Source organism: Talaromyces atroroseus (genome assembly GCF_001907595.1).
Source record: "Talaromyces atroroseus strain IBT 11181 chromosome Unknown scaffold_2, whole genome shotgun sequence".
In the NCBI taxonomy this organism is placed as follows: Eukaryota; Fungi; Ascomycota; class Eurotiomycetes; order Eurotiales; family Trichocomaceae; genus Talaromyces; species Talaromyces atroroseus.
In genome coordinates this window covers 1,634,743-1,659,216 of record NW_017971434.1, presented here as the reverse complement: position 1 = coordinate 1,659,216, position 24,474 = coordinate 1,634,743, and the positions used below count along the sequence as shown (strand labels likewise).

Below are 24,474 nucleotides of genomic sequence, written 5' to 3'. Positions count from 1 at the left end.
CCCAAGAAGACAGCAACGAAAGAAAGCTCTGGTGAGGAGAAGAGCTGAGTTGTGCTTGCTGGTTCCCGAACTGGAGAGAAACAAAGCGGCAAGCTGTGCCTGCCCCACAATACCAAAAACGCTCCAACTACTTCAGTCAAGCTTCCTCTCCAAGCCTCATCGTCTGCGAACCCGAACAACAAGCGACACGAGACTTGACCTGCAAGCGTGCTATCTACATCTCTCAATGCCGGCGTTTGATTCAAGGACGTTCCGGCGAGCTACCACAGCGTCGTCCTCACTCGGAGAACGACTCGGAACGATTTACAGATCCAGGCTACCAAGGCACCCTTTCCTCCTCTTCGGTCTTCCCTTCATTACAGTTATCGTTGCCGCCTCCTTTGTGCTCACTCCGGCCACGGCCTTGCGGTATGAACGACATGATCGGAAAGTCCGCCAGCTCAACCAGGAGGAAGCCATGACACTGGGCCTGAAGGGCGAGGATGGCGAGGAAACGATTAAGCGAAATCCTCGGAGACATATCGTCGGCAGTGATAGGGATGAATACTACGTAAGTTACTTGCGCGTCCATTCGTCAATTGGTTAAATACTTACTGGGGTCTCTAGAGGCTCATGGCGAAGGATCTCGACGACTGGGAACAGACCAGAGTCAAGCGATTTAAGGGAGAACCAGATGGGCGATTATGATGCAGGTCACCATCGTTCCGATTTCCTTGATTCCGATGTACATTACTTTATTACGAAGCCTACGACGAGTTTACCCTCCTTGGTGTGCCAGCTAGAAGCCCTCAGGTCTTATAAGAAATCTATACACCGTCTAAAGATTTTACCACGATTCGCTGAGTAGAGGCAGGATGGCTTCAGGAATAAGCACGCATTTGAGGTTTTTACAATTGATCTGAGAATCGGCAGTATATATGATACAGTGGCACTCTCGTTCACGGTGGACTCTCCTGCCACGATGATTGGATCTTGAGGTCCAGTGTTACTAGAAGACTACAGATAGACATTTTCTGTTAACGGTAGAAAGACTTACGTTGTAGATACCATCATGGCTTTGGCCATAGTCACATTGCATGGCCGTTTCCAGTGGCTCCCACATGCAAAGGCTGAAGGCTGATCACCATATCATAGCAGTTAAAGCAAGTCATTTCGTTGTTGGTCCAGTTGCTCTAACCCGTGCCGTGTTGGCTGGCTGTCACCGCACTTCCTAATCTGGCAATCAGGAGTCGCAGTGCAAGATCACTTACTCAATGCGGCCTACACCATGAAAGTGAGATAAGATTGGGATGTTTGGTGGCAACAAAATCCCTTGGGAAACCTCTGAGAGTCCATTTCTTAAGGTAGTATGCAAGAAACTCTGCGCACTTTTCATTGACCCTGATGAGTATGATTCTTCTCGAAGTTATAGGGGGGCCCTTGAAATTCGTTTTGATACCAGATCATGAACAGGGTGTCTCCCTCTTCTCAGGCAGCATTGATTGAAGGCAAATCGTTAATATACAGCCTTGATTCTATCTATTTCCAGCTCACGTTTACAATGCTCCAAGGTTGACCAGACTATACACAATGCTTGAATATAGATATTACAAAGTCTCTTCCCTGGTTCACTAGCAAGCCAATTGATATAATCCCGAGCAAGCCCTTTCATAAATGCTTTGCCGACGTCTTTATATGTATATATTAAAAAAAGGGGGGGGTATAGCACAGCGTGCATCTAGGCTTCTAACTATAAGGTTGCTTTAGCTAATGATGCAAGCGAGGAAATTTTCTGCCGTCACTCATCGCCACCGCGGGCGCTCTCGTTGGTTCCTGAGGCAGTCCAGACGGGTCTTCCCTACGTCATGTTCCTCCGACTCGGGCCCAGCCATCACCACATCTCGTCCTCGTCCTTCGTCCTTCGTCCTCCCCTCCTCCTCTTCTGCCTCATTCCATTGGCGTCCGTCCCATGGAAAACTAGAGGGGTTGCGCCTACTGACAACCTGCTGATCTGTGATATCAGAAGCCCCCACCTCGCTGCCTTTGGAAGAGAACATACGTGATCCACCGGTGTTTTCGACTGACTGACCGACTGACTGACGTGGGTACATCGCCAACACTCGTTCTGTTCATCTCTTGGCTGCATTCCCCCAGTTGACCGTGCTTCAAACCGTTCCGCCTATCCTTGACAATCGCTACTCCGGTATATGTTTTCATCATCATCCATCCTGTTCAGTTTTCGTCTAGCGAAGGGATACGTCCTTTTCTCGGCTCGCTTTGTGCGGGTCTGATACACTACTATATTGGATCATCGCGTTAAGAATGCTCTCGACTGTATGATAGCCAATCTTTGCTTGAATCGCGAAATGGATGCGTGCTGCCATCGGCTGTACAATTGAAGAGTCGCCTATTTTGAAAATCACAGCATGCAGAGTTCAACAACTAGGCAGTCGCCCTCCTCATCCCCCTGGGGAACAGACCATCATTCCCGGCAACTAGGTGCTATCTTGAACTCCTCGGCTACTCTGCCAATGCAATCGTCAGCTCTCAACGGCCCCATGGCATCTCCGTTTTTGTTCCCCCGGGATTCTTCAGATGGAGTTGGTTCTGGCGGATCAGCGACAAGTACTAATTACTTCGGTCTTCCTGTGGACAATACCAGCAATCCGCCTGGATCGAACCCAGGGCCCCACACAAAAAGGAACTGGGATACGTTGACACAGCCATATTCCTCACTCCCCAGTCCAAGGCTGCACAGGGTATCACCGAATCCAGTGCAGAAGCATATCCTTAGCCTGGTAGGATCCGAATCTCAAGTGGTTCAGCAAGATCCCTCTCGCATTGGAGATCACACTACTGATGTTCCCCCGACGGGTTCAGAGTCAAATCGAGATGCGCCCTTTTTGCCAGGAAGAACAGTCAACCAAGGTGGTGGATCTAAATCACAGGAAACTGGCATGGAAATTGACGAATATCCTGGCTCTGTAGGCACCTCACGGAGAGGACCATTTACCAATCTGGGCATGAACCTTGAGCTTCCGAAAACATATTCTCCCGCCACATATCAATCGACTAATTCGAGCCCCATCCCCCGTCCTAGTCTGTCTTTGCCACCGGCTGCCACACATACCCCATCACCAAATCGAAACAAAAGCGACCACCGTCGTGCAGATACACTTCCAACGGCTTTGGAACAAGTGCCGATCAGTTTTATCTCGGCTGAGACGTGTGAACAGTTACTTCAGACAGTATCTCAAACAACTTTGCTACTTGATGTCAGGCCGTATCCCCAATTTTCCCAAGCAAATATCATGGAGAGTCTCAATCTCTGTATACCTACGACGCTTCTTAAAAGGCCTTCTTTCAACACGGACAAACTCACGGATACGTTCGCCAACGAGCATGAAAAGAGCAAATTTTCGTCTTGGAAGGAGTGCACATATATTATAGTATACGATTCAAATACCGAGCAGCCGCGAGACGCCACACAACTCATAAATGTTCTTAAAAAATTTAAGGTGGAGGGCTGGCTAGGCGAAGCAAAAATACTGCGTGGAGGGTTTGCGGCTTTTGCCAGCCGATTTCCAAACCGTGTTCGACAGCAACGTCGAGGTAAAGCCAACACTTCAAATATGCAACCTCGACCAATGAGCCTAAACCTCCCATCTACCGTTCCAGTAGCTGGAGGTTGTTCGTTGCCAGAAGTTCCCGCCAGCGAACCCTTCTTTGGCAACATTAGACAGAATATGGACTTGGTCGGCGGCGTTGGACAGATTCCAGTCAAACTTCCAGATGGTCTGACGCCTAGTCGGAATAGAAGTCTACCATCGTGGCTTCGCACCGCGTCGGCTCACGAAGATAAAGGACATAACGTCTCACAAAAATTCTTGAATATTGAAGAGCGCGAGCTTCATCGCATGCGGGAAGCACTGAGTCCTAAAGCCAATTACAATGAAACGTCCTCCACTAAATTTCGCGTTGCCGGAATTGAGAAGGGCTCAAAAAATAGGTACAACGATATTTATCCCTTCGATCACACTCGAGTTCGGCTTCAGGATATTCCTACCGGCGACTGCGATTATGTGAATGGTAATTATCTAAAAGCTAAGCTTACCAACAAGAGTTATATTGCCACTCAAGCTCCTATTCCAGATACGTTTGACGTGAGTACTTCCCATGAGACTTTTACTTTATCTTTCGTGATTCTTATCTTGCCCAAATTCAAAACTGACTGTCTTGTTTTAGGATTTTTGGCGTGTTATTTGGGAGCAAGATGTCCGCGTGATCGTAGCTCTTACAGCTGAAGTTGAGCGAGGACAGATTAAATGCCATCCGTATTGGAATAAGAGCAGTTACGGTCCATTCAAGGTTAAACCTCTTGGAGAAAGGCGTGTGTATATGGACCCAAAAACGGCCGAGGCCACTGATGACTCTCAACAAAATGTCCAATCACTGCGAATGCCTTCGGTGTCTGGAAAAAGCATGTCTTCAGAGGGTCTTTACAATGCAGGAGATGAACGGCCTTTCATCTTTGTCCGGCATTTTACTCTCTCGCACGCTGCTTATCCCTTTCAGCCTATTCGAGAAATCACCCAACTTCAATATTCCTATTGGCCAGATTTTGGGACGACATCTCAACCCGCTCACTTACTGAAGCTTGTGGAACAGTGTAATAAAATCACTCGAAGTAGCAGTGGACTTCATCTAAGCGATGAGGATGTTGAGCCTCCCGATTCCAGGCCTGTCGTGGTTCATTGCAGTGCCGGATGTGGTCGAACAGGCACTTTCTGTACTGTCGACAGCGTGTTGGATATGCTAAAGCAGCAGCGGTTGATGCGGAAGACAGCTCGCGAAATAACTAATGACGAGAAATGGATGTTCGATGACTCAGTGGATTTAGTTGCCAAAACAGTTGAGGATTTCCGAACGCAGCGTCCAAGCATGGTTCAAAATCTGAGCCAATTTGTGCTCTGCTACGAAACTATTTTGGAGTGGGCTGTTGCACACATTGATGAACAGGAGGCTGGGAATTCATGAGCATTCCATATAGGTCTATATAATTACCAGCATTAGATGATACCCTTGTTCTTGGAAAGCAATCTAGACATGTCTATACGGTATAGTGGGATAAATTTGAATTGACTTCCCACCAGATCCATATTCCTTAAAGATTTCAAGTAGATCGTCGTTTTCATTGTTTATCATCTTGTTGCGTGACATTGAACGGATAGGCACCGGCGCTGGTGCCTGGGGCATTATTTAGGCAACATAGGCGTGACTTCAAACTTCGGCTCTACCGAATTGCCTTCATAACCAGACAAGCAGCATCACCAACCAGGTTCATTACAAGAGTGCAATATAACGAGTTGAATAACTCCGTAGCCTTTTTCTGAGCCCGGCATGCGCTGCACCGAACTTTCAACTTTTAAGAACCTTCATTCTAGAATTCGACGTCAAGACGGAAGACAGGAACCATCCCAACTACCAGCTACACCATGCTCCTTCAACTTCCAACGGAGCTCATACAGCTCATTCTAAAACACTGCAATACTCAATCATACTTACAAGCTGTTCTGAGCTGCCATTCTCTTTACAACATCGCTGCGTCTTGTCGAGAAGTCATTTTACATCACTTGAAAATAAACCCAGGCAAAGGAATAGACTATGACCAATTAGTCACACATGATCTGTTTTTGCTCCTTCGAAGACGCACTTTTGAGCAGTTACTCAATGCAGCTTTTGATGCTGACCGCACAATACATACTTTCAGCGGCAGAACCATTGATATTCAAGCCTCCTCGCTTGGCCGTACCCCGTCTCACCAATTCGCGGCCTTGGTTTTCAAAGAAGATAACAACAAGGTTCACCTTTGTCGTGCAGAGGGAAATGGGACGATGCATGTTGAGAAAACATTTTTCCCATCGGAACTACTGAATGTTGACCGAGTCAGAATTGTCAAGACTGTGGTCTCTCCTGGCCCGGATTACGATCTATTGGCTGTCCTCGTTCGAATCCAGGATTCTGATACAGTAACACAGCCAGATACTAGCAAAGTATCTCCTGCTTTTGCCGAGCTAGCGCAGCAATGGCAACTTCAAGGAAGTTATTTCCTACTTTCCTTTGTGATTGGAGGTGATTCCTTTGGTTCTTCGGATTACGACATAAATATATGCAGGATATATGAACATGACAATTTCAAAGTGAATTCCTTGGCAGTTGATGATTTCTTTAATTTTGCCATATCATGGGAGGAGATCACAGGAACCGGGGCGCATGAGGTCATCGTATACAGAACCTCGCCCGATGAATGTGAAGATATAATTCTCTGTATGTCCTCCGCATCTGAACTACACCTTGGCTTCATGACTTTTCTAACAAGGGGAGACAGACTCAAAATACACACAAACGAGATTTGTGGACGAGACAGGCTTGATATTGAGAGATAACCAGGTTGCCAATCATCGCGGATTTACAAGTTTGGGGCCAGTAGCAAGCCTCAAGTTCAACAACCATGACCAATTGCTTTATACTCATAAAGGCGGTTCGATATACGGATATTACCATGATTTTCACACTGATCCGTATAACGCGCACAAGATTGAGGCGGTCGAAGCACACAAAAATTATGTTCGGGTTCAATACCATAATGACAGACTCACCTTGGCCGTAGACATTCCCTTTTTCGCTACGCATGAATCGTACCAAAATCAGTATGGCATTCAAGTATGCCGCTGGACCTACCTCTCCTACGGAACGGTTGATAACCCTCCTAACGGTGCTGCGATGGCATATCTGCTGAAATCGCAAGCTGTATGTCAGGCAGCACATTGCCAACACACAGTTAACCTAGACAGGGGTCGACGCCTTAGGGACTGGGAATTTGTTGCACGTCTCTGCAATTATCCGTACCCAACAAGCTCGCTGGGTCATATTTTTACCGTATCCCCCCAAAGCACTCGCATTGCGATCTTGGATTGGGACATACTGTACGTCTGGTCCCTGAGACCGGAGGAAGTGATCCAGGGCGTTTCAAGCGACTATTATCCGGACGCTTGGTGTCCCGAAGAGACTGAGCTGATTAGTCTGCCTCCGTTGATGATACGACAGGAGGCGGTTTGTTTCAAGGTCATGTTTATCGATGAGAATACTATCATGGTATTGACGGATCGAGGGTTGAGGACGTGGGATTTGGGGTCGCATGCACGACAGAGACGGATTGTCTCAAACCTGGATATTGACCAAGTGCAGGGTTCATCACACTAGTTAGTGAACAGGGAGGTAATGTTATGGCTGGTTTAAGGAATGTCGCCCAAATATCCGCCATTTCTACAAATTCACTCCGAATACGAGAAGACGCAGATATAAAGCTGCTACGCATAATCTCTACCACCTATCTCCATGTCACTTGAAAGGAAATGCATTCGGCTTGCAATATTCACGTCATAAATGCCAATGGCATGTCTCCTGATCACCACAACCTAATCTCATTGTCCTTCACCTCCGCCTCCCGAAATTGCCAAAAGCGCTACTATCAAAACTGCCCACCAGTACCTAGACAAAATAGAACGTATAAGTGATTATAGCTTAACTATGTAAAGGAATGGAGAAGGGTATTTTAGAGACATACTTTTGAAAGAAAGTCTTTTCGACGACTTCTTCGGTATTCGTGCCATCCGGACTGAGCACAACAGGTTTGTTTAGCTCGGGGAGTGGGCCGGCGTCTGGATATACAAGCTCTACACCAATAGATTCCGAGGACTTGGCTGAGGAACTCTTCGACAGAGATACATGATACAAATCATGTTGATGTGACTTGCTGAGGTATAGCTGAAGCACATTCTTGTTGTTCTTATTATTATCATTCTTCTGCTTTTGCAGCGTGCCCAAGGCAGAGTGAGAAACCAGACTTCCAACCCATTTTTTCGAGCCGTCTGCCGCAGTTGTGAAGAACCCTATTCTGTAGAGATTCTCTGTCTCGCCGTCGCGTGTGGAATCAGAAGGAGGAGTGTATGAGAGGACTTTGCTTTCGAGCGTTTCGGGGTTATACGCTATCTTCGCAAGGAGTGAGGGCTGCGGGAGGTCCAGGGCCCAATGATAAATGTCGGCGGATTTGGGGAGCGCATTACTATCGGTCGATTGGCATTGGATATAGCAGACGCATAGACTCAAGAGAAACAAGATCGAGGTGAGGAGGTCGCGCATCTTGGCCGCATTGATTCTAGCAATTCAACTGATTATTTATTTAGGGAAACGCGGATCAATATAAAATCGGAGATAGCGCTTGGGGGGGCTGACTATACCGCATACGGCAGGAATAGGGTCACGTGATGAATCAATCTCCGTCAAACTCGCTAGACGGTGGCCTCCGGTAATTTGCAAACCCGCCAAGACCAGAAAAGGCCCGCCAGGTGTTACAGACAGCCGCGAAAAGGCGTTTGCAAATACCGGCCAATTACTAGCAGCTGGTAATTATGCAGCGACTAACTATACGAAGGCCGATGACGCAGGAAGCAGCGTTGCTTCCCCACACGGCAGGTGCACACCGACTGCGACACTCACTGACCTTTTGAGCCTAGACTGCCTGCTCTGTCTGGCTCTTCGTTGCTTTTTCTTTTTCTGCTTCGCTTTTCTCTCGCAAAATCAGCCAGTGATGTTATATTTGCCGGTCAGGTTCCAGCAGCGTGGTGTAACCTAGTTTCTTCGCTTCAATTGTCCCCCCTCCCAATTGTTCCGTTATCAACCCAACCACCCTGTGACGCCTGCCATTCTCTCAGCTGTCACTTGCAATTAGAACCACCTGTGGTATTACGGTTGACGTGGACCTGTGCCACCCCTACAAGACATCAAAAGACCATGGCTTCGTCTTCGCTACCTTACCGTCGCCCGTCGCGACAGACGTCTCGACAGGCCTCAACAGACGACCGAGAAGCTGTCCAAGCCCAGATGGATTACTACATTGGTATCGATGTTGGAACTGGCAGTGCCCGTGCTTGTATCATCAATGATAAAGGCGACATTGTCGGACTGGCCTCTGAGAACATTGGGCTGTGGCAGCCCCAGCAAGGCTACTACGTATGTTACTGGATTGAATCATGGCAGATTTGGGAAAACTAACCACGTTGACTGGTAATAATTCGTCCCATTATAGGAGCAATCCACGTCTGATATTTGGCGTTGTATTTGTATCTCAGTGCAGCGCGCTGTGAGCCAGCACAACATCAATCCATCTTACATTCGCGGCATTGGCTTTGATGCTACCTGCTCTCTGGCCGTGTTCTCGACTGACACCGATGAGCCTGTTTCAGTGACGGGACCAAACTTTGACACTGACCGCAATGTGATTCTCTGGTTGGATCACCGCCCCGTTGATGAGACTGACAAGATCAACGCGACCAATCACAACTTGCTTCGCTATGTTGGTGGCCAGATGTCCATTGAGATGGAGGTCCCAAAAGTGCTGTGGCTGAAAAATAACATGCCCAAGGAACTCTTTGAGAAGTGCAAGTTCTACGATCTTGCGGATGCTTTGACCCATATCGCCACTGGAAATGAGAAACGTAGCTATTGCAGCGTCGTTTGTAAGCAGGGATATGTTCCAGTCGGAGTTGACGGGAGCGTCAAGGGCTGGCAGGATGATTTTCTCAAAGAAATTGGCTTGGAGGATCTCGTGAACGAGGATTACAAGCGCATGGGAGGAGTCGACGGGGTGGTGAGCCTATTTCATTTACTGTCTTTTCTCATTTAATTTGCCGAATTGATCGGTGGCTTTATCTTGGTCTCTGAATAGTAAGGGAACTAACTCGCTTCGTTTGGTGTAGAATGGCGATTATTTGAGTGCCGGCGAACTCGTTGGTACCCTTTGCGAAAAAGCTGCAGCGGAACTTGGCCTTCCTCCGGGCATTGCAATTGGCAGTGGTGTCATTGATGCTTATGCCGGGTGGATCGGTACAGTCGGTGCCAAGGTCAACCTAGAGGGCGACGAAATCGACGCGGGCGTCGCATCGAATGATCGTTCTCAAGCCTTCAGTCGTCTGGCCGCTGTTGCAGGAACATCGACGTGCCATTTAGCTATGTCACCGGATCCAGTCTTCGTTCCCGGTGTTTGGGGTCCCTATCGAGATACAATTATCCCAGGGTTCTGGATGGCGGAGGGTGGACAATCTGCAACTGGTGAACTGCTCAGGCATGTCATTGAGACACATCCTGCATTCAATCAAGCCATCTCCATTGCCGAGTCATACCATACCAACATCTATGAGTATTTGAATGAGCATCTGAAAGAGATGATGGAAGATCAGAAGGCACCTAGTATTTCCTACCTCGGCCGCCACTTTTTCTTCTATGGTGACCTGTTTGGAAACCGCTCCCCCATAGCGGATCCAAGCATGAAAGGTTCTGTAGTCGGGCTCTCCAGCGATGAAACTGTTGACGGACTAGCTATCTTTTACTATGCCACCTTGGAGTTCATCGCACTGCAGACCAAACAGATTGTGGAGACCATGAATGATGCTGGACACACTATCAGTTCGATTTTTATGTCTGGATCTCAATGTCAAAACGAGATATTGGTCAAGCTCATTGCGTCCGCTTGCAACATTCCCGTTCTTATTCCTCGCTATATTCAAGCAGCTGTCTGCCACGGCGCTGCCATGCTTGGTGCTAAGGCTGCTAGTGCAGACAGTGAAGGCAAAACTGAGGATCTGTGGACCATCATGGACAAAATGAGTAAGCCAGGCAGGAAAGTCGTTCCTACGACAGACGAGCACGAGATCGCCCTGCTTCAGGCCAAATACAAGGTTTTCCTTGAGCAGTGCTACAAGCAAAAGGAATACCGAAACCTGGTCGACCAAGCCATCGGAGACTGGAACAAGAAACGCTAAATACAAAAAAGGTTCCCCCTTTTTCTTTGATTTGTGGATTTCTAGAAATTAGACCGATATTGTTAAGTAGAAAACTGATGACCCACGCGTCTGAAGCTGACAATAAACAATCTTTTCCCACCACAAGCTCTCCCTCAATTACAAGAGTAACTCTCTCAAAACGAGGGTTCTATATTCATTTGCTTTCACATGTTCAAGTTGAAAATATTCAAGCTTACAACAGAACAAAGGGGTTCTCGATAGCTGCTATGACATGTCGAGTAGCCAGCGTTTGAACAGACAGTAGTCCTGTCACTCTTTTCAAATCGGAGATGCTATATTCAATGATGTCGAGTATTTTATTAGTGCTATGCAACTTGTGAGCACTGATAATCACTCTGAGAAGGCACTCTGCGATTGTTTAATAGAGTGAATCAAGATTCTCAAAGGCCAAGACTTTGCTTCTGTAAGATATTTATATTGAGGGTTTATGATCGATGTTGGTTTCAAGTCGCTAAGAAGTACCGGCCTGGTTGAGGGTTTCAGCTTCAGCTAAAAGGATATCGAGGTCATCGTCATCCTGCAGTACATTATTGTTCCCCGAGTCGCTGACTTTCTGTGCAAAGCTCCCATTATCAGCCTCAGCTAGCAACATATCGAGATCATCGTCTGGCGGAACATCATTTTCTGCTTGCATATTATCATCCGGCCCGCCGGGTGGGTTAATTTTCGGTGCAGAGCCCCTATTATCAGCCTCAGCTAACAACATATCGAGGTCATCATCCGGTGGCGCATTGTCTGTTGGTACATTGACATCTGGTACTCTCTCTTCCAGTCCACTAGGTGCAGCGACTGTTGGCGCAGAATCGCCATTACTAATTTGAAAGCTCGGCCGTCCCTCGTCAATCCATTCTCTCCGCATTATTTGCATTCGTCTAGAATGACCTAGTTTTTCAATCATAGCAAGGCCGTCTGCGAATTTCGCGCGAGGGTATAAATCGTCGAGCCATAATTGATAGAAATTAAGAAGTCGTCCCAAGTCAGAAAACTGAGGAACCAAAGAACAGTCAACTCCACATTCGGTATTGGGAGAGAAAGAGTCAGCTAAAATCTTTGAACTGAACTAACCTCGTGGCCTTTCCCTTTGAATTTTAGTTTAGATTTTGCGTTTTTTCTCAATTTTGGAATCCCGTTCTGTGAAAGTAGCCTGTTTCGATAACCCGATTAGAAGATGATATTCTCACAAAGACCAACTTCTGTTGTGGGATTTTCATGGTGCCTTACCGAGTCTCGTCAAGTTTGGCTATGGGAGCTCTTTGCTTGCTAACTTTCAAGTCTGCATCCAGACCCAGCACTGCAGTCGCGTCAGAGGCATTGTTATTTTCCTTTGGTGCATCATTCTTCGGAGCTGACGGCAGGTTTTTCAGGACTTCGTCAAGTCCGGCGTCATAATCGAAGAGATCGTCAATGTCAGACATCGTCAGTAGACTATATGAAGAGTGCTCGTGAGTGCGTTGAACGTTGAATAATGTCTTCATCTCGCGTCTCAGTCCGGGACGCGACAGAGGCAAGCCGGTAATCATTAAACCCGATTAGGAAACACCCTTGATCTAACCCAATGCGGTATAGGCGCCATGCACCCGCCCCGGCTCGTCGACCACACCTCAGCATCCGTCAACTGACGCTTTCAACGTCCTCGACACCTCAAACCGCACTTCGGGAGCAGCGAGTCGCTGACACAATGGCCATTGAACCATCAAAGGCAGTGGTGCCTCCTAAGGGGGTCAAGACTGACTATCCGGTACATTAAAAATGCTGCGAAGCCTCACGAGTCCCACGTTCTGCTTGCTAACGAAGTTCTTTGCAGTTGATTGATTCCGATCCGTACGATGGACAATCCCCTTCAACACCTGCCTACACATATCTAATTCTCTAATTTAGACATATTAAACGAGTTTTTGGCTATGCTCGCCCTTCGGATTATGTCGTCGGCGGTGCTGCGGCTGCTGCCTCCCCGATCGCCTTCTGGGCTATGGAAAAGTTTAGCCCTTCTCATGTCGGTAAAGGAGGGTTTGCGCCGGTTATGCGCTTAGCAACAGCAATTGGTCTACTTGGAGGTCTACACATTTTCTATCAGCGATCTACAAGTATGTGATTGATTGTGTTGTTTTGGCGGGCGTCACCTATTCTAACTCTTATTACATCTAGACCGCTTCTACGGCTTCACAGAAAACTCGCGCGAGGTTGAGAAGGATATGCGAGAGATGGTTGATAAGGTGAAGAAGGGGGAACCACTTTACGGCACATCACAGCTTTCAGAATATATGCAAGGCGTTGCAGCCCGCAATTCTCGATACACTGGCCTATTCGCCCATGTCATTCCATGGTTCAACATTGTCAACCATGACCATGTAAGTCTCTGTACCATTCAAAGTTTCACTGTTTCATTCTAACGTCCATGGGATCAGCACGGCGTGGATACGGCCAAATATTATCAGCAAGCCGAGAGAGAGCTTGAGGCAGAGCGCTTGGGCAAATGAAGTCAGTCCATGAAAAGTGGATCTCTGGCGTTTTCATAGATTTTCTGGTGTTGTATGTATTTCTATATTCCAATGAATACTTCAGAAGAATCATGAGAATTGTTTCCACTTTCGCAATTTAGGTGGTGGCACTAGTGAGTCTGTGAACGGCCTGAAAATATGACTTTCTTTGCTTGTTAAAAGCACCGAGGCAAGCTTCCGTTTATGTTTCATCCGTGAACTCGCTATTCAATTCACGGTTCCGCTTTGGACGTGGATTAGGTGCTAGATTTCGAGGAGTCAACGGTTTATTGTAGAATATGTATGCTGGTTTGTAGGAAAGGATAAATACCGTTCTCGTTTTCCTGAATATAAAAACGGCGCAATAACATTATGGCGTCATTCTTAAAGATTCCTCCATATACCGGATAAGGCGGATTTATACTAGGACTGTTGAGGTTTAACGCAATGAGAACACTTGCCGGGAAAAGGATATCAAGGTGAAAGATGACTGACTCTGAATGCAAAGATAAAACGCCTCCTGTGCCACCAAATCTGTCATTGGCGCAACCAAAGAAAACCCGTCGAATGTTATACTGTCTAAGGAGAGAGGCGCACATCACACATGGCTCAACTGTCACATAAAGGTCGACATTGCTGAAGATCGATCTCGGGTAGCTTCGCAGCACTTCTTCAATGGCAAGGAATTCCGCATGCCGTGTTCCCTAGTTGGAAGGTCTCTATCAGACTGCGGTTTTCTGGTCAATTATGCAAATCTGCATTGGACCTTACATTCATTGACCGATTTGTGTCGTTCATCCCAGAGCCAATGACTTTGCCTTGCAATACTAAAACACACCCTACTGGTGTTTCGCCACCTGCTAGAGCTTTTTCTCCCTGCGATCACAAGGTCAGTCAAGCAGGTGTTGACAGAAAGAAGAGGGCTGAATACCATCAAAAGAGCTTGTTTCATGAAATATTCCTGTTCTTGTGTTGTGACATCGCCAGGACCCTGTTTGGAGCCACATTTTGTATTCTGTGGACACATTGTGCATATGAGAATAATGATATAGAATTGAATTTCTTAGGATGATGTTTTATTCATGAAACGGTAATAATAAGTTACAGCATTCGGTACAGTAATTACAATACGGCTGTGGGGCTCCTCGACACCTTGCAGCCTTACAGGCGCGTCCTGCCCATATGGGGCGACGGGTGAAGAGACAGCCAATTCGATATTTATCGCAACCGTCAATTGGGCCCGTCTGCCTGTCATCGCTTCTATAGCATAATTCTTTGCTTTATCTTATACTGTTTCTCTCCGTCTTCGTCTCATGCCTTTTAAGCAGAGCCTCCATGGACGTGAGTAGAAGGGAATTATGGCAGGGGACGAGGAACCAAAGCTCCAAGGCTTACACTTGGAGAATGCAAACGCACCACCCTCATCTGTGTTGAACGGTCTGCTTCCAAGCCGCGTGTCGCAAGAAGCGTTTAGTACTATCTCTCACCTCCGCAAGGAGCTGATTGAAAAGGGACCCGCATCATCCTCTCGGGGTACTGAAGATGTCAAGAACACAAAAACACTTATATCGGTCGCACTCGATGTTGCTTTCAAAGTGACTCCAGCGGCAGATCAGCCTCCCGGTATCGAGACAGAGAAACGCCTCTTAGACTGTCTGGATATTATTCAGCTTCTCATCGAGAGCTCTTCTAGAGTCCTTGGTAAAGATCTTGAGACTCAGGTTTCGAGTCAAGATGCACCTTTACCGTTTTATATAGGACTGGTTATTGGACTGATTGACCTTGGCGCCAAAGTGCGTCTCAACGCAGTAGAGGCTAAAACCAGAGAACTTTTTATAATGATCACACGCTTTCAGCATGATATGTTTCGATCGTCATTCGTTCCTCGAAATTCCGTTTCTATACTTCTCAATGCTATAGCCGCTGGTAGGTCCATATCCTTCTATCACGATTGATAGTCTACTAAGGTTACGATGCATTCTAGATATTATAAGATCCCTTGAGGTCATTGACATTGTGAAGCCTGGATCGTCGGACATTACCTTGCCTAGCGCAGGAAGTTCTATGGAGAAGGACCTAATGACCAAGCTGAATTTATCACGACGTCTGTTCCAAAGTACAATTCACCTTGGAGACCTCAGTCGTGCCATGCATATGTTATTCCAAATTCTTGAGGCCCTTCTTCCATCTGCAGAGGAGAGGCTCGATGGTTTCTCGGCAGCAGGTATTATACAGGATTTCACAGCTGCCCTTAGGCTGACTGCTAGCGCTTGGAAATGCCTTTCCTCAATGATGAAACGATGCGGAACGGTCTCGAGGCAAATTATTGTAGACCCTGTGGTTCAATGTCTCTATTTTAACCACCTTCTGATGAGAACGTCGTTAAAGGCAGACAAAATTGAATATATGGATGCTCAAGCTAGTAAAATATTCAGCGAAAGCCTAGCAACAGTTCTTTCAGATCCAATCCTTAGCGGTGAACCTCAAATTGAGAAGGCGTTGCAATATTGCCTCGAAAGTCTAAGAGAATTTCAAGACGTCTCACCGGCAACTAGGGTGAATGTACAGGGAATTTTCGTCCCTAGGATCTTCGACCTCGAGACCCAAAGTTCTTCATCGTTGCATGTACGTTGCCCGACCCTTCCGGAATTTCCTTGGAGCGGTTGGTTTAATTGAAAATCACAGACTTCATTAAAGGCCTTGTTTGACGTGCACGAGGAACCAAACACTGCTGCAGTTTCGGATGGTAAGAGCAAGTCAAACACTAAACACTTCCTACAAGTCAAAGCAGTACGCTTACCAAATGTTGCTTTTCTTTTGTCTCAAGTAGATGACCTTACCCAGCGTGCCAACAAGCGCATTCGACTCTCAGAACCCCAAAGTACACCTAACGAGGACGGTCTAACCCAGCAAAACTTGAGAAGAGCCTCTAAGCTTTTGGGATCTGAAGATTTGAAAAGTCTCAGTGAGCTAGTTAATGTCGCGAAGTAAATTTTTGCTATGTATGTGTTTAAACAAATCAGATGCTGACGGTTTTTCAGACGAGTATTTACAGAAATTCCAGAACAGCAGAAATGTGAATTTCTCGCCGTAATCGCAACAGTCCCGTGTATTGCAGCTTCACATAAAGATGACAATTCGCCTCCGGCGATGACAACTATGTCGTCGATATCCTTTCATTGCCAAACTTGTGACTCAGAACATACTGTTTTGAATGATCTTGCACCTTGGCATGGTAGCGAAGCCAATGAGTTCCGGGACCTTCTTTTGAATTTCCTACCGACAATTTCACGTAGTTCGCAGTTGCGCATAGCGTCTTTACTTGCATCCAGGCGGTTTCTCTACCATGCCCCTGAGACCAAAAACCTGTCGATTAAATCCTTACAGATAGGTGAAATGTGCCTCCACTGTTTGAAAGCCACTTCTAGGGAGTTGCGAATCACAGCCGGGTACGTATCATCATTCATTCCATTTACCGATCATATGAGATCTGACTGCGAAGAAGACATGTCTTGCCTTGCTTTCTACGCAAAGCTGTAGATGCCCAAGTACGACGGCAAAATTTTGTGATCATCCTTGAATGCCTGAAAAGCGTCTCGGAACGAACAGATATTCCCTCTCAGGAAACTTGCATTCTAACACTATGTAAATTGGCTGAGTGAGTATTCTAACTCTAGACGAGAAGTGCAGACTTCCAACTGATTATAACAGGGTATCCGAGGATGAGGAGTTGAATATTATCCTACTCCGTCTTCTTGAATATCTAGGACACACGAATCCTTATATTTGTGCTGTGGCCTACACGGAGGTGAGTAAGGGTCTCTGTCCCCACCAAGTACATAAAATTGAATGAATTCTGCAGCTTCTTAAGTTATCACAAGCATTGTCCACGACAGTAGCAGGTCTGCTTCGCCCATTTTGGAGGTCATTATCAGTCACTGTGGTTAAGAATCTACGGAATCGCCCGCACATGGCAGAGCAGCTATGTGACATGTTAGGAATGTCCGTGGACAGCTTCCTGCAACTAACTGAAGTTCATACATTACCATATCTTGTTCGCACAGGCAGACGGGAGATCATTATGAGGATTGCCGCAACTTATCCCGCCAAGTCCCCTTTTGAACTTTGCATGGAACGCAATAATTTCGCTTCGATTATTGCGTATCTGCTGAGTCAACAAGAGCAAAATCACGAGAGCATGATATATTCTCTTCTGGTTGATGTTGATCCCAAGTTCAAAGGCACCTCAGTCACAATGTTGCTTAAAACTGAACCTATACCTATCACTCGTGAGCTGTTGAAGAACATAGGTGATGCTAGCGGCAATCAAGATTTGAAGGTTTGGTTATATCCCTCTTCAGCTTCGTAGCCTGGACACTAAAAGGCATATAGTTTGACGGTGCACTTCGACTCCTTGCTAAACTTATACCTACTAAAAGATCATCCGGAACGTCCAACTCAAACAAATATCCCGACGTTGGTCTTTTCATAGAGGAACATCTCTTAGGTCTCATAACAGAATTTTCGGATACCGTGAATGACGTCCGTATACGTTATTCGGTTATAGAAAAGAAGCGCAATATCATAGCTATCGGAGAAATGATCAAACTCGCTAGAGGTCATGTCAACGTAGCCATTCCACAGGTTTGTGTTGTCATTTCTGTTTTGCCACATTCAAAGTGTTCCTGGACGACTGACTATTCCCATACAGATATGTTCTTGTCTCAGATCCTCTCTTGAGGTTGACGAGTTGTGTGATCATGCCTTTTCTGTCTGGTGCATTCTCATTACTTATCTTGAGCCTGATGAGGTTGAGGCGCTTATTGATCAATCAATTGCAATCATAGTCCGATACTGGAAAAGTATCCAGGAGGGCAGTAAGCAGATGGCATTGATTCTCATGGATCATTTATTTCAACATCATAGCTATCAACTGCGGGAGATTTTTCAAACTCTACCCTCACTTTTATCTATCCCTGAAATGTCCCGGTTTGAGGCTCAAATAAACAACATCAAGGGCTCTATGGATATCAGCGAGCGTTTGGGAGCATTCAGTGTTCGTTGTCAAAGCGAGAGTCTGACTGTCGTCGAACAAGCTCTGCAGGAGCTCGTCTCCTTCCTGGATGATAAGAACGGGCTTCTACATAAAATGCTTGTCAACAATCAATCTAACAGTGGAGTTGCACAATTAACACGCACCCTTCTCGATTGTTGTTTAAAGTTTCAGTCTGGCTCCGACGAAATAGCCATACTATCCGCACGTGCCCTTGGTTTGATAGGATGTTTGGACCCTAACAGGGTTGAAATAACAAAAGAGAAGAAAGACATTGTAGTCCTTTCGAATTTTGCTATTGCAGAAGAGACGTTTGATTTCACGATGTTCTTTCTTCAAAATGTCCTTGTTGATGCATTTTTGTCGGCTTCAAATACTCGAGCCCAGAGTTTTCTGGCTTATGGCATGCAGGCACTTATGAGCTCCAGCGATATAACAACAGAGATTACCGCACCTTCAAACGACATTGAGAAGGACAACAAACACCGGCGCTGGCTAGATTTACCTGAGATTGTGAGGAACACTGTGACCCCTTTCCTGACGTCGAGATACTCTATCACCGTAGGTGCTCCGAAAACAGAGTGCACCTACCCGCTGTTTTTGCCTGATATGAGCTACGGAAAATGGCTACGTACTTTTGTCATGGATATGCTCCATAAGTCTTCCACGTACAATGCCAATATGATTTTTGGAGTGTTCACCAGGATCATTCGTGACCAAGACATCACAATCGCTGCTTTCATATTACCTTTCGCAGTCTTAAGTATTGCAGCAGATGGTTCCTCGAAACACAAGGAAGAAGTACGCCAGGAACTTATTCATGTACTATCTCATCCTTTACCCGAGGGTAGCACTCGTGTGAGAGAAAATGTTCTTCTTTGCAGCGAGGTAAGTTCAGCTATCACCTTATTCGAAACGACATTTCTTCTAACCAAGGTCTTACCTTTCTATAGAGAGTATTCAGTGTTTTGGATTATTTGTTAAGATGGCTGCAAGGGAAGAAGAAACAGCATGCCCTTCTCGCAAACAATCTCTCTGGAAACCGTAATCAAGCTGAAACAATGCTTGAGCTCTCTTCGTCGCAGATCAAAAATGTCGAGCAAATATTGTCTTCTATACCACCAGAGGTCATATCAAAAAGAGCCGTGGAATGCAAGTCTTTCTCTAGGGCCCTTTTTCACTGGGAACAATACATTCGACAGTGCAGCAGCTACCCCGAGAGACAAGATGACAATGAACTCGAACCTCTCTACCAGCGCCTCCAGGAGATATACACACAGATTGATGAGCCAGACGGCATTGAAGGAATCTCAACGTATTTACATGTGCTTAATGTAGATCAGCAGGTCGTCGAGCATCGTAAAGCTGGCAGATGGGCTGCTGCTCAAAGCTGGTATGAGTTACAGTTGGACGAGGATTCAAGCAATAGCGAAGCGCAGTTGAATCTGCTCACATGTCTGAAGGAGTCTGGTCAACAAGGTAGGTAAATTTCGTCCTGGTTTTAATGTCCAATACACTCATTTTGGCATTATAGATGCACTCTTGAGTAGATTTGACACGTTCAGTCAATCTGAAGCGTATCCATCAAAGCTTCTGCCATTCGCTGTAGAAGCTTCTATTTCGATTGGAAAATGGTCGAAATTAGATGAATATCTCAAAATATGTCCCAAGGAAAATGTTACCGATTTTACCATTGGCATATCCTCGGCGCTAATTGCTCTTCGCAATGGTGACAAGACGCAATTTCATGATACCATCCAGAAACTAAGACTAAACATTACAAGATCTATGACAATTAACTCGACAATATCTTTGCAGTCATGCCATGACGAGTTACTTCAACTACATGCTCTGTCTGATGTTGAAGCTATTGTGAATGCAGACTCGCGCCCAGGGATGACAAAGGCAGAACTTGTGGATACTTTGGATCATCGTCTGGGTTTGCTGGGGGTATACATTTCTGAAAAACAGTACCTATTAGGATTGAGGCGGGCTGCCATGGAACTTTCGTTAGTCTCTCTTTTTTCACCTTCTCGTATGCAGTATGATTTTTTTAACATCTTAAAACCAGGACCGGATTCTCAGAGCCAGACATAGCCGCTGTCTGGCTCACAAGTGCTCGTCTTTTCCGAAAGAACGGTCACATAGGACCGGCTTATAATGCAGTAATGCATGCGGCCCAATCCAAAGCAAAATCGGCCACAATTGAGCATTCTCGTCTACTCTGGTCAGATGGACATCATCGAAAGGCAATCCAGATCCTGAAAGGAGCAATAGCTGCGAATGCTTTTGTTTCCGACGAACATGAGACACCAATAAGGACGTCTGTTTCAATGACTGGAGACCGAGCTGAAGCACAAAATATTCTCGCTGCGAAGGCAAGTTCTTTGAGGAAGTTCCAATGCACTGAAGTATAATGTTTTCAAGCTGAACTCTAATTGACTTGAATTAGGCACACCTATTGCTAGCAAAGTGGTCTGATCGAGCTGGGCAAACCCATTCAGATACTATAGTCCAGCAATACCGAGAGGCTATCAAATTGCATACTAGGTAACGGCCCGTTTTTCTATAAGCTTGCAAGAAGATCATATTAATTTAGCTCTTTCCAGGTGGGAAAAGGCACATTACTATCTTGGAAAACACTACAATAAAATCATAGAATCCGAAAGAGCAAAAACGCCTGGCAAAGAATCTCAGATTTAGTGAGTCTCTCGCTGACTTCTACTTCGAGACTTCGTACTGACTAGCCTATTTTCAAGTCTGACTGGTGAGGCTTCGAAACTAGCCATCGATAACTTCCTGCGGTCCTTAGCGAACGGGAACAAATTTGTCTTCCAAACATTACCCAAGGTCCTGACCCTGTGGTTGGACCACGCGTCAAATGTTAATAAACCCTATGATGCCAGGCGTGGAGAAAATTCGTAAGATATATATGACCTTGGAAAACGAGAAAAAAGCGGATGGTTAACAAAAATTCAAGCGAATTCCAAAGGCAGATCAACGCTCAACGGAAGAAGAGCCTAGATGATATGCATTCCCAGCTGAAGAAATATCTTAATCGTATACCCCCGGAAGTGGTAAGAGCCTACGTCCCTGTTTTCCAAATTCCTTCTTTTCTTGTTACCGTTACTGACCGTGATAGCTCTTCACTGTTCTCTCTCAAGTCGTTGCTCGAATATGCAATGTGAATGCCACAGTACACGATCTGTTAGCCAAGATAGTGATCAAAACAGTCACCCATTTTCCGCGTCAAGGTCTCTGGACTGTTTTAGCTTTGGTGAAGTCATCTTCAAAGGATCGTGCTTCAAGAGGCATTGCATGCCTTCAGAAAATATCAGTATGGCCAGACTTCTTAACTCTTGAAACCCGACGAATACATCTGACACTCGCGCAAGGAAATCAACAAAAAGGTTAACAGAAGTGACATTTCGCCATCTGATATACGGTTGATGATCAATCGAGGACAAAAGTTCTGTGAGGAACTGTTGAGCCTATGTATTGGGCATGTAGAAGAGAAAGGAACGGCCAAAATAAGCCTGGCTCGAAACTTGGGATTTAACCACAAAGTGGCTCCATGTCGCCTAGTGGTACCATTTCAGAGCATGCTAACTCCAATTCTACCACCGACTCATGACCAGTCGTTTTTGAAGCAGTTCAATCCCTTTCCGGGTGATGTTGTCAGCATAGAAAGTAAAGTGGTCCTCACAAGCTATCTATCAAAGCTACAGTGTCTAACAAAGAGATAAATAGAAGTTCTCGACGAGGCGTTGGTTCTGAATTCACTGCAGAAGCCACGCAAAATCAGCATTATAGGCACGGATGGAAAGGTTTACAGTCTCCTATGCAAGCCGAAAGACGACCTCAGGAAGGATCAGCGTCTAATGGAGTTCAACAACATGATCAATGGATTCCTTAAGAAAGACGTCGATTCAATCAAGCGGCGCATGTGTAAGTAACTCTCTTTTGCATTAATTTCTTTGGCAGACTCATTACTTACTTATTGGAAGATATCAAAACCTACGCTGTGACACCCTTAAACGAGGAGTGTGGACTTATAGAGTGGGTTGACAATCTACGTACCCTACGGGAAATTGTCATGAAACTTTTGAGAGAGAGGGGAACAGCTTTGAATGTAAATCACAATGAACGGCATAAACGGCATGAAACGTTTATATTTGCTAATCTATATTGGCAGTTTCATGAGATCCGGAACTATTTGAATGAAGCTTGCTCAAGTGATGAGAAACTTCCTATGTTCACGACAAAGATCCTGGCAAAGTAAGGCCAAATTCTCCCTCAGAGCAACCCATCATTTTAATCAATATATATGGATGAGTTAACAAATCCGGGCAGGCTCCCCCCTGTTTTACACGAGTGGTTTGTTGAAATGTTTCCCGACCCAGGAGCATGGTTAGCGGCGAGATTACGGTTTACCCGAACCAGTGCTGTCATGTCCATGGTCGGCCACGTCCTTGGGTAAGTAACAATCATTGCCAGATTGAAGTCAGATCCTAATAAAGGTCCTAGACTGGGTGACCGTCATGGAGAAAATTTACTTTTCGAAGAAAGTACGGGAGGTATATTGCATGTAGACTTCAACTGCTTATTTGATAAGGTAGGCACGCTACCATCGAGAAGTAATCTTATAGTACAGTACGTTCGGTTTGTAATAACTGATTCAATATTCTAGGGTTTGACATTTGAGAAACCCGAGGTAGTCCCATTTCGTTTGACACATAATATGGTCGATGCTTTTGGGGCTTACGGCTACAACGGTAAAGGCTGTTGATTATTTTGTTATCATTGAATTGTTAAACTGATTTTTTTTCTTTGATATAGGGCCGTTCCGTAGGACCTGTGAGATAACACTCGGCCTATTGCGGCAAAACGAGGACGCGCTCATGAATATCATGGAAACATTCTTATACGATCCCACAACGGATTTTATTGGCAAGAAGGCAAGACACGCACTTCGCTCCATCAAACTAAAACAGGACAATGCTAACTGATTCCTTGACAATGACAGAGACGAACCCACAAAGATGTCCCTGAGACGCCGGAAGGAGTTATGGAGTGCATCAGAAACAAATTGAGGGGTCTATTGCCTCGCCAATCAGTGCCGCTCTCGGTAGACGGTCATGTAGATGAGCTGATAATACAAGCCACGGATAAAAGGAACCTGGCTGCCATGTATATTGGCTGGTGTGCATTTTTCTGAGTCGCGCCTTTTCTGTTTGACTGTATTGTATTGGGATGAAAAAATGAAGAGCCGTGAATAAAGCTTGGTCTTTTTCAACAGAATAACCAGCAAGTCGCCCCGTTTCATTGTAGAAATGATCTTGTTTCCGTTTTGCGTTATGAAATGTTTAGGATATAATTTCAACAGAAATTTGGACAAGACAGAAATCATCTCCGTTTATTGTTAGATCTTGGACCCCTACTTCTGCTAGGACTGCGACTTCTCTCGGATATGCTATCCCTTGAGCTGTAACTGCCATAGCTGGGGCTACGACGTCTGCGGTGTCTCGAATACCTTCTAACAGGACTTCTCCTTCTTGGTGGGGAGCCTGAGTCGGAGCGAGTTGAATATGAACGGGCTCTAGAGCGTCGCGGTGATGGAGATCGTGACAATGATCTTGGGCGATAAATGTCATGTCTGTCTGAAGCTCCGCCATTGGCATGGCGTCTTGGAGACCTCCTTCTTGGCGGCGACATGCGCGATGGGCCTGGTAAATGGCGACCATGATTTGGTGGATGTCTCCTGGGTGAAAATGACGTGTCTCCTACAGCTGGTCGCCTAGCTGGAGGGGGACTTCTAGAAAACACCCGTCGAGGTAATACAATAGAAACTTTTAGTACGGCACCGTCAACTTGAGCTTCGTGCATATTTGAGACGGCCACTTCAGCATCAACAGGGTCATGGTAAAGAATGTATGCAGTGCCTCGGTTCGTCATGACTAAACAAGATATATCAGCAACAAAATTTCCACGCGGCTTACAGTCGGACCCTTACATGTCCTATTCAAAGGAAGATCAATGCTCT

At 45.9% G+C, this 24,474-nt stretch overlaps 8 protein-coding genes across 8 annotated transcripts; 6 read left to right on the top strand and 2 right to left on the bottom strand.

Moving 5' to 3' along the window:
- Nucleotides 1-226: 226 nt before the first annotated feature.
- UA08_02683 (Cytochrome c oxidase assembly protein cox16, mitochondrial) lies at nt 227-687 on the top strand (the record flags this gene model as incomplete). Its single annotated transcript, XM_020264752.1, has 2 exons — nt 227-550; nt 607-687. 2 exons carry the CDS (start codon nt 227-229, stop codon nt 685-687), a joined length of 405 nt encoding a protein of 134 aa, XP_020122102.1.
- Nucleotides 688-2,405: 1,718 nt separating this feature from the next.
- Nucleotides 2,406-5,016, top strand: UA08_02682 (hypothetical protein; the record flags this gene model as incomplete). Its single annotated transcript, XM_020264751.1, has 2 exons — nt 2,406-4,142; nt 4,225-5,016. 2 exons carry the CDS (start codon nt 2,406-2,408, stop codon nt 5,014-5,016), a joined length of 2,529 nt encoding a protein of 842 aa, XP_020122101.1.
- Nucleotides 5,017-5,474: 458 nt separating this feature from the next.
- UA08_02681 (hypothetical protein) lies at nt 5,475-7,242 on the top strand (the record flags this gene model as incomplete). Its single annotated transcript, XM_020264750.1, has 2 exons — nt 5,475-6,306; nt 6,368-7,242. 2 exons carry the CDS (start codon nt 5,475-5,477, stop codon nt 7,240-7,242), a joined length of 1,707 nt encoding a protein of 568 aa, XP_020122100.1.
- Nucleotides 7,243-7,463: 221 nt separating this feature from the next.
- On the bottom strand, nt 7,464-8,181 carry UA08_02680 (hypothetical protein; the record flags this gene model as incomplete). The annotated part of the gene is made up of 2 exons (XM_020264749.1): nt 7,464-7,530; nt 7,607-8,181. The coding sequence occupies 2 exons, from the start codon at nt 8,179-8,181 to the stop codon at nt 7,464-7,466; spliced, it is 642 nt and encodes a 213-aa protein (XP_020122561.1).
- Nucleotides 8,182-8,832: 651 nt separating this feature from the next.
- Nucleotides 8,833-10,859, top strand: UA08_02679 (hypothetical protein; the record flags this gene model as incomplete). The annotated part of the gene is made up of 3 exons (XM_020264747.1): nt 8,833-9,051; nt 9,128-9,688; nt 9,798-10,859. The coding sequence occupies 3 exons, from the start codon at nt 8,833-8,835 to the stop codon at nt 10,857-10,859; spliced, it is 1,842 nt and encodes a 613-aa protein (XP_020122562.1).
- A 493-nt stretch (nt 10,860-11,352) lies between these two features.
- Nucleotides 11,353-12,316, bottom strand: UA08_02678 (hypothetical protein; the record flags this gene model as incomplete). The annotated part of the gene is made up of 3 exons (XM_020264746.1): nt 11,353-11,886; nt 11,967-12,045; nt 12,123-12,316. The coding sequence occupies 3 exons, from the start codon at nt 12,314-12,316 to the stop codon at nt 11,353-11,355; spliced, it is 807 nt and encodes a 268-aa protein (XP_020122555.1).
- A 140-nt stretch (nt 12,317-12,456) lies between these two features.
- Nucleotides 12,457-13,378, top strand: UA08_02677 (NADH-ubiquinone oxidoreductase subunit; the record flags this gene model as incomplete). Its single annotated transcript, XM_020264745.1, has 5 exons — nt 12,457-12,639; nt 12,706-12,722; nt 12,780-12,985; nt 13,047-13,249; nt 13,307-13,378. The coding sequence occupies 5 exons, from the start codon at nt 12,457-12,459 to the stop codon at nt 13,376-13,378; spliced, it is 681 nt and encodes a 226-aa protein (XP_020122556.1).
- Nucleotides 13,379-14,736: 1,358 nt separating this feature from the next.
- On the top strand, nt 14,737-23,440 carry UA08_02676 (hypothetical protein; the record flags this gene model as incomplete). Its single annotated transcript, XM_020264744.1, has 26 exons — nt 14,737-15,171; nt 15,235-15,304; nt 15,363-16,003; nt 16,064-16,124; nt 16,209-16,365; nt 16,420-16,827; nt 17,090-17,186; nt 17,241-17,717; nt 17,771-18,022; nt 18,090-19,319; nt 19,385-19,910; nt 19,966-20,440; nt 20,503-20,842; nt 20,884-20,981; nt 21,041-21,133; nt 21,191-21,352; nt 21,412-21,508; nt 21,574-21,768; nt 21,827-22,121; nt 22,182-22,379; nt 22,439-22,563; nt 22,627-22,709; nt 22,785-22,907; nt 22,959-23,046; nt 23,122-23,206; nt 23,271-23,440. 26 exons carry the CDS (start codon nt 14,737-14,739, stop codon nt 23,438-23,440), a joined length of 6,981 nt encoding a protein of 2,326 aa, XP_020122553.1.
- Between the last annotated feature and the right edge of the window lie 1,034 nt (nt 23,441-24,474).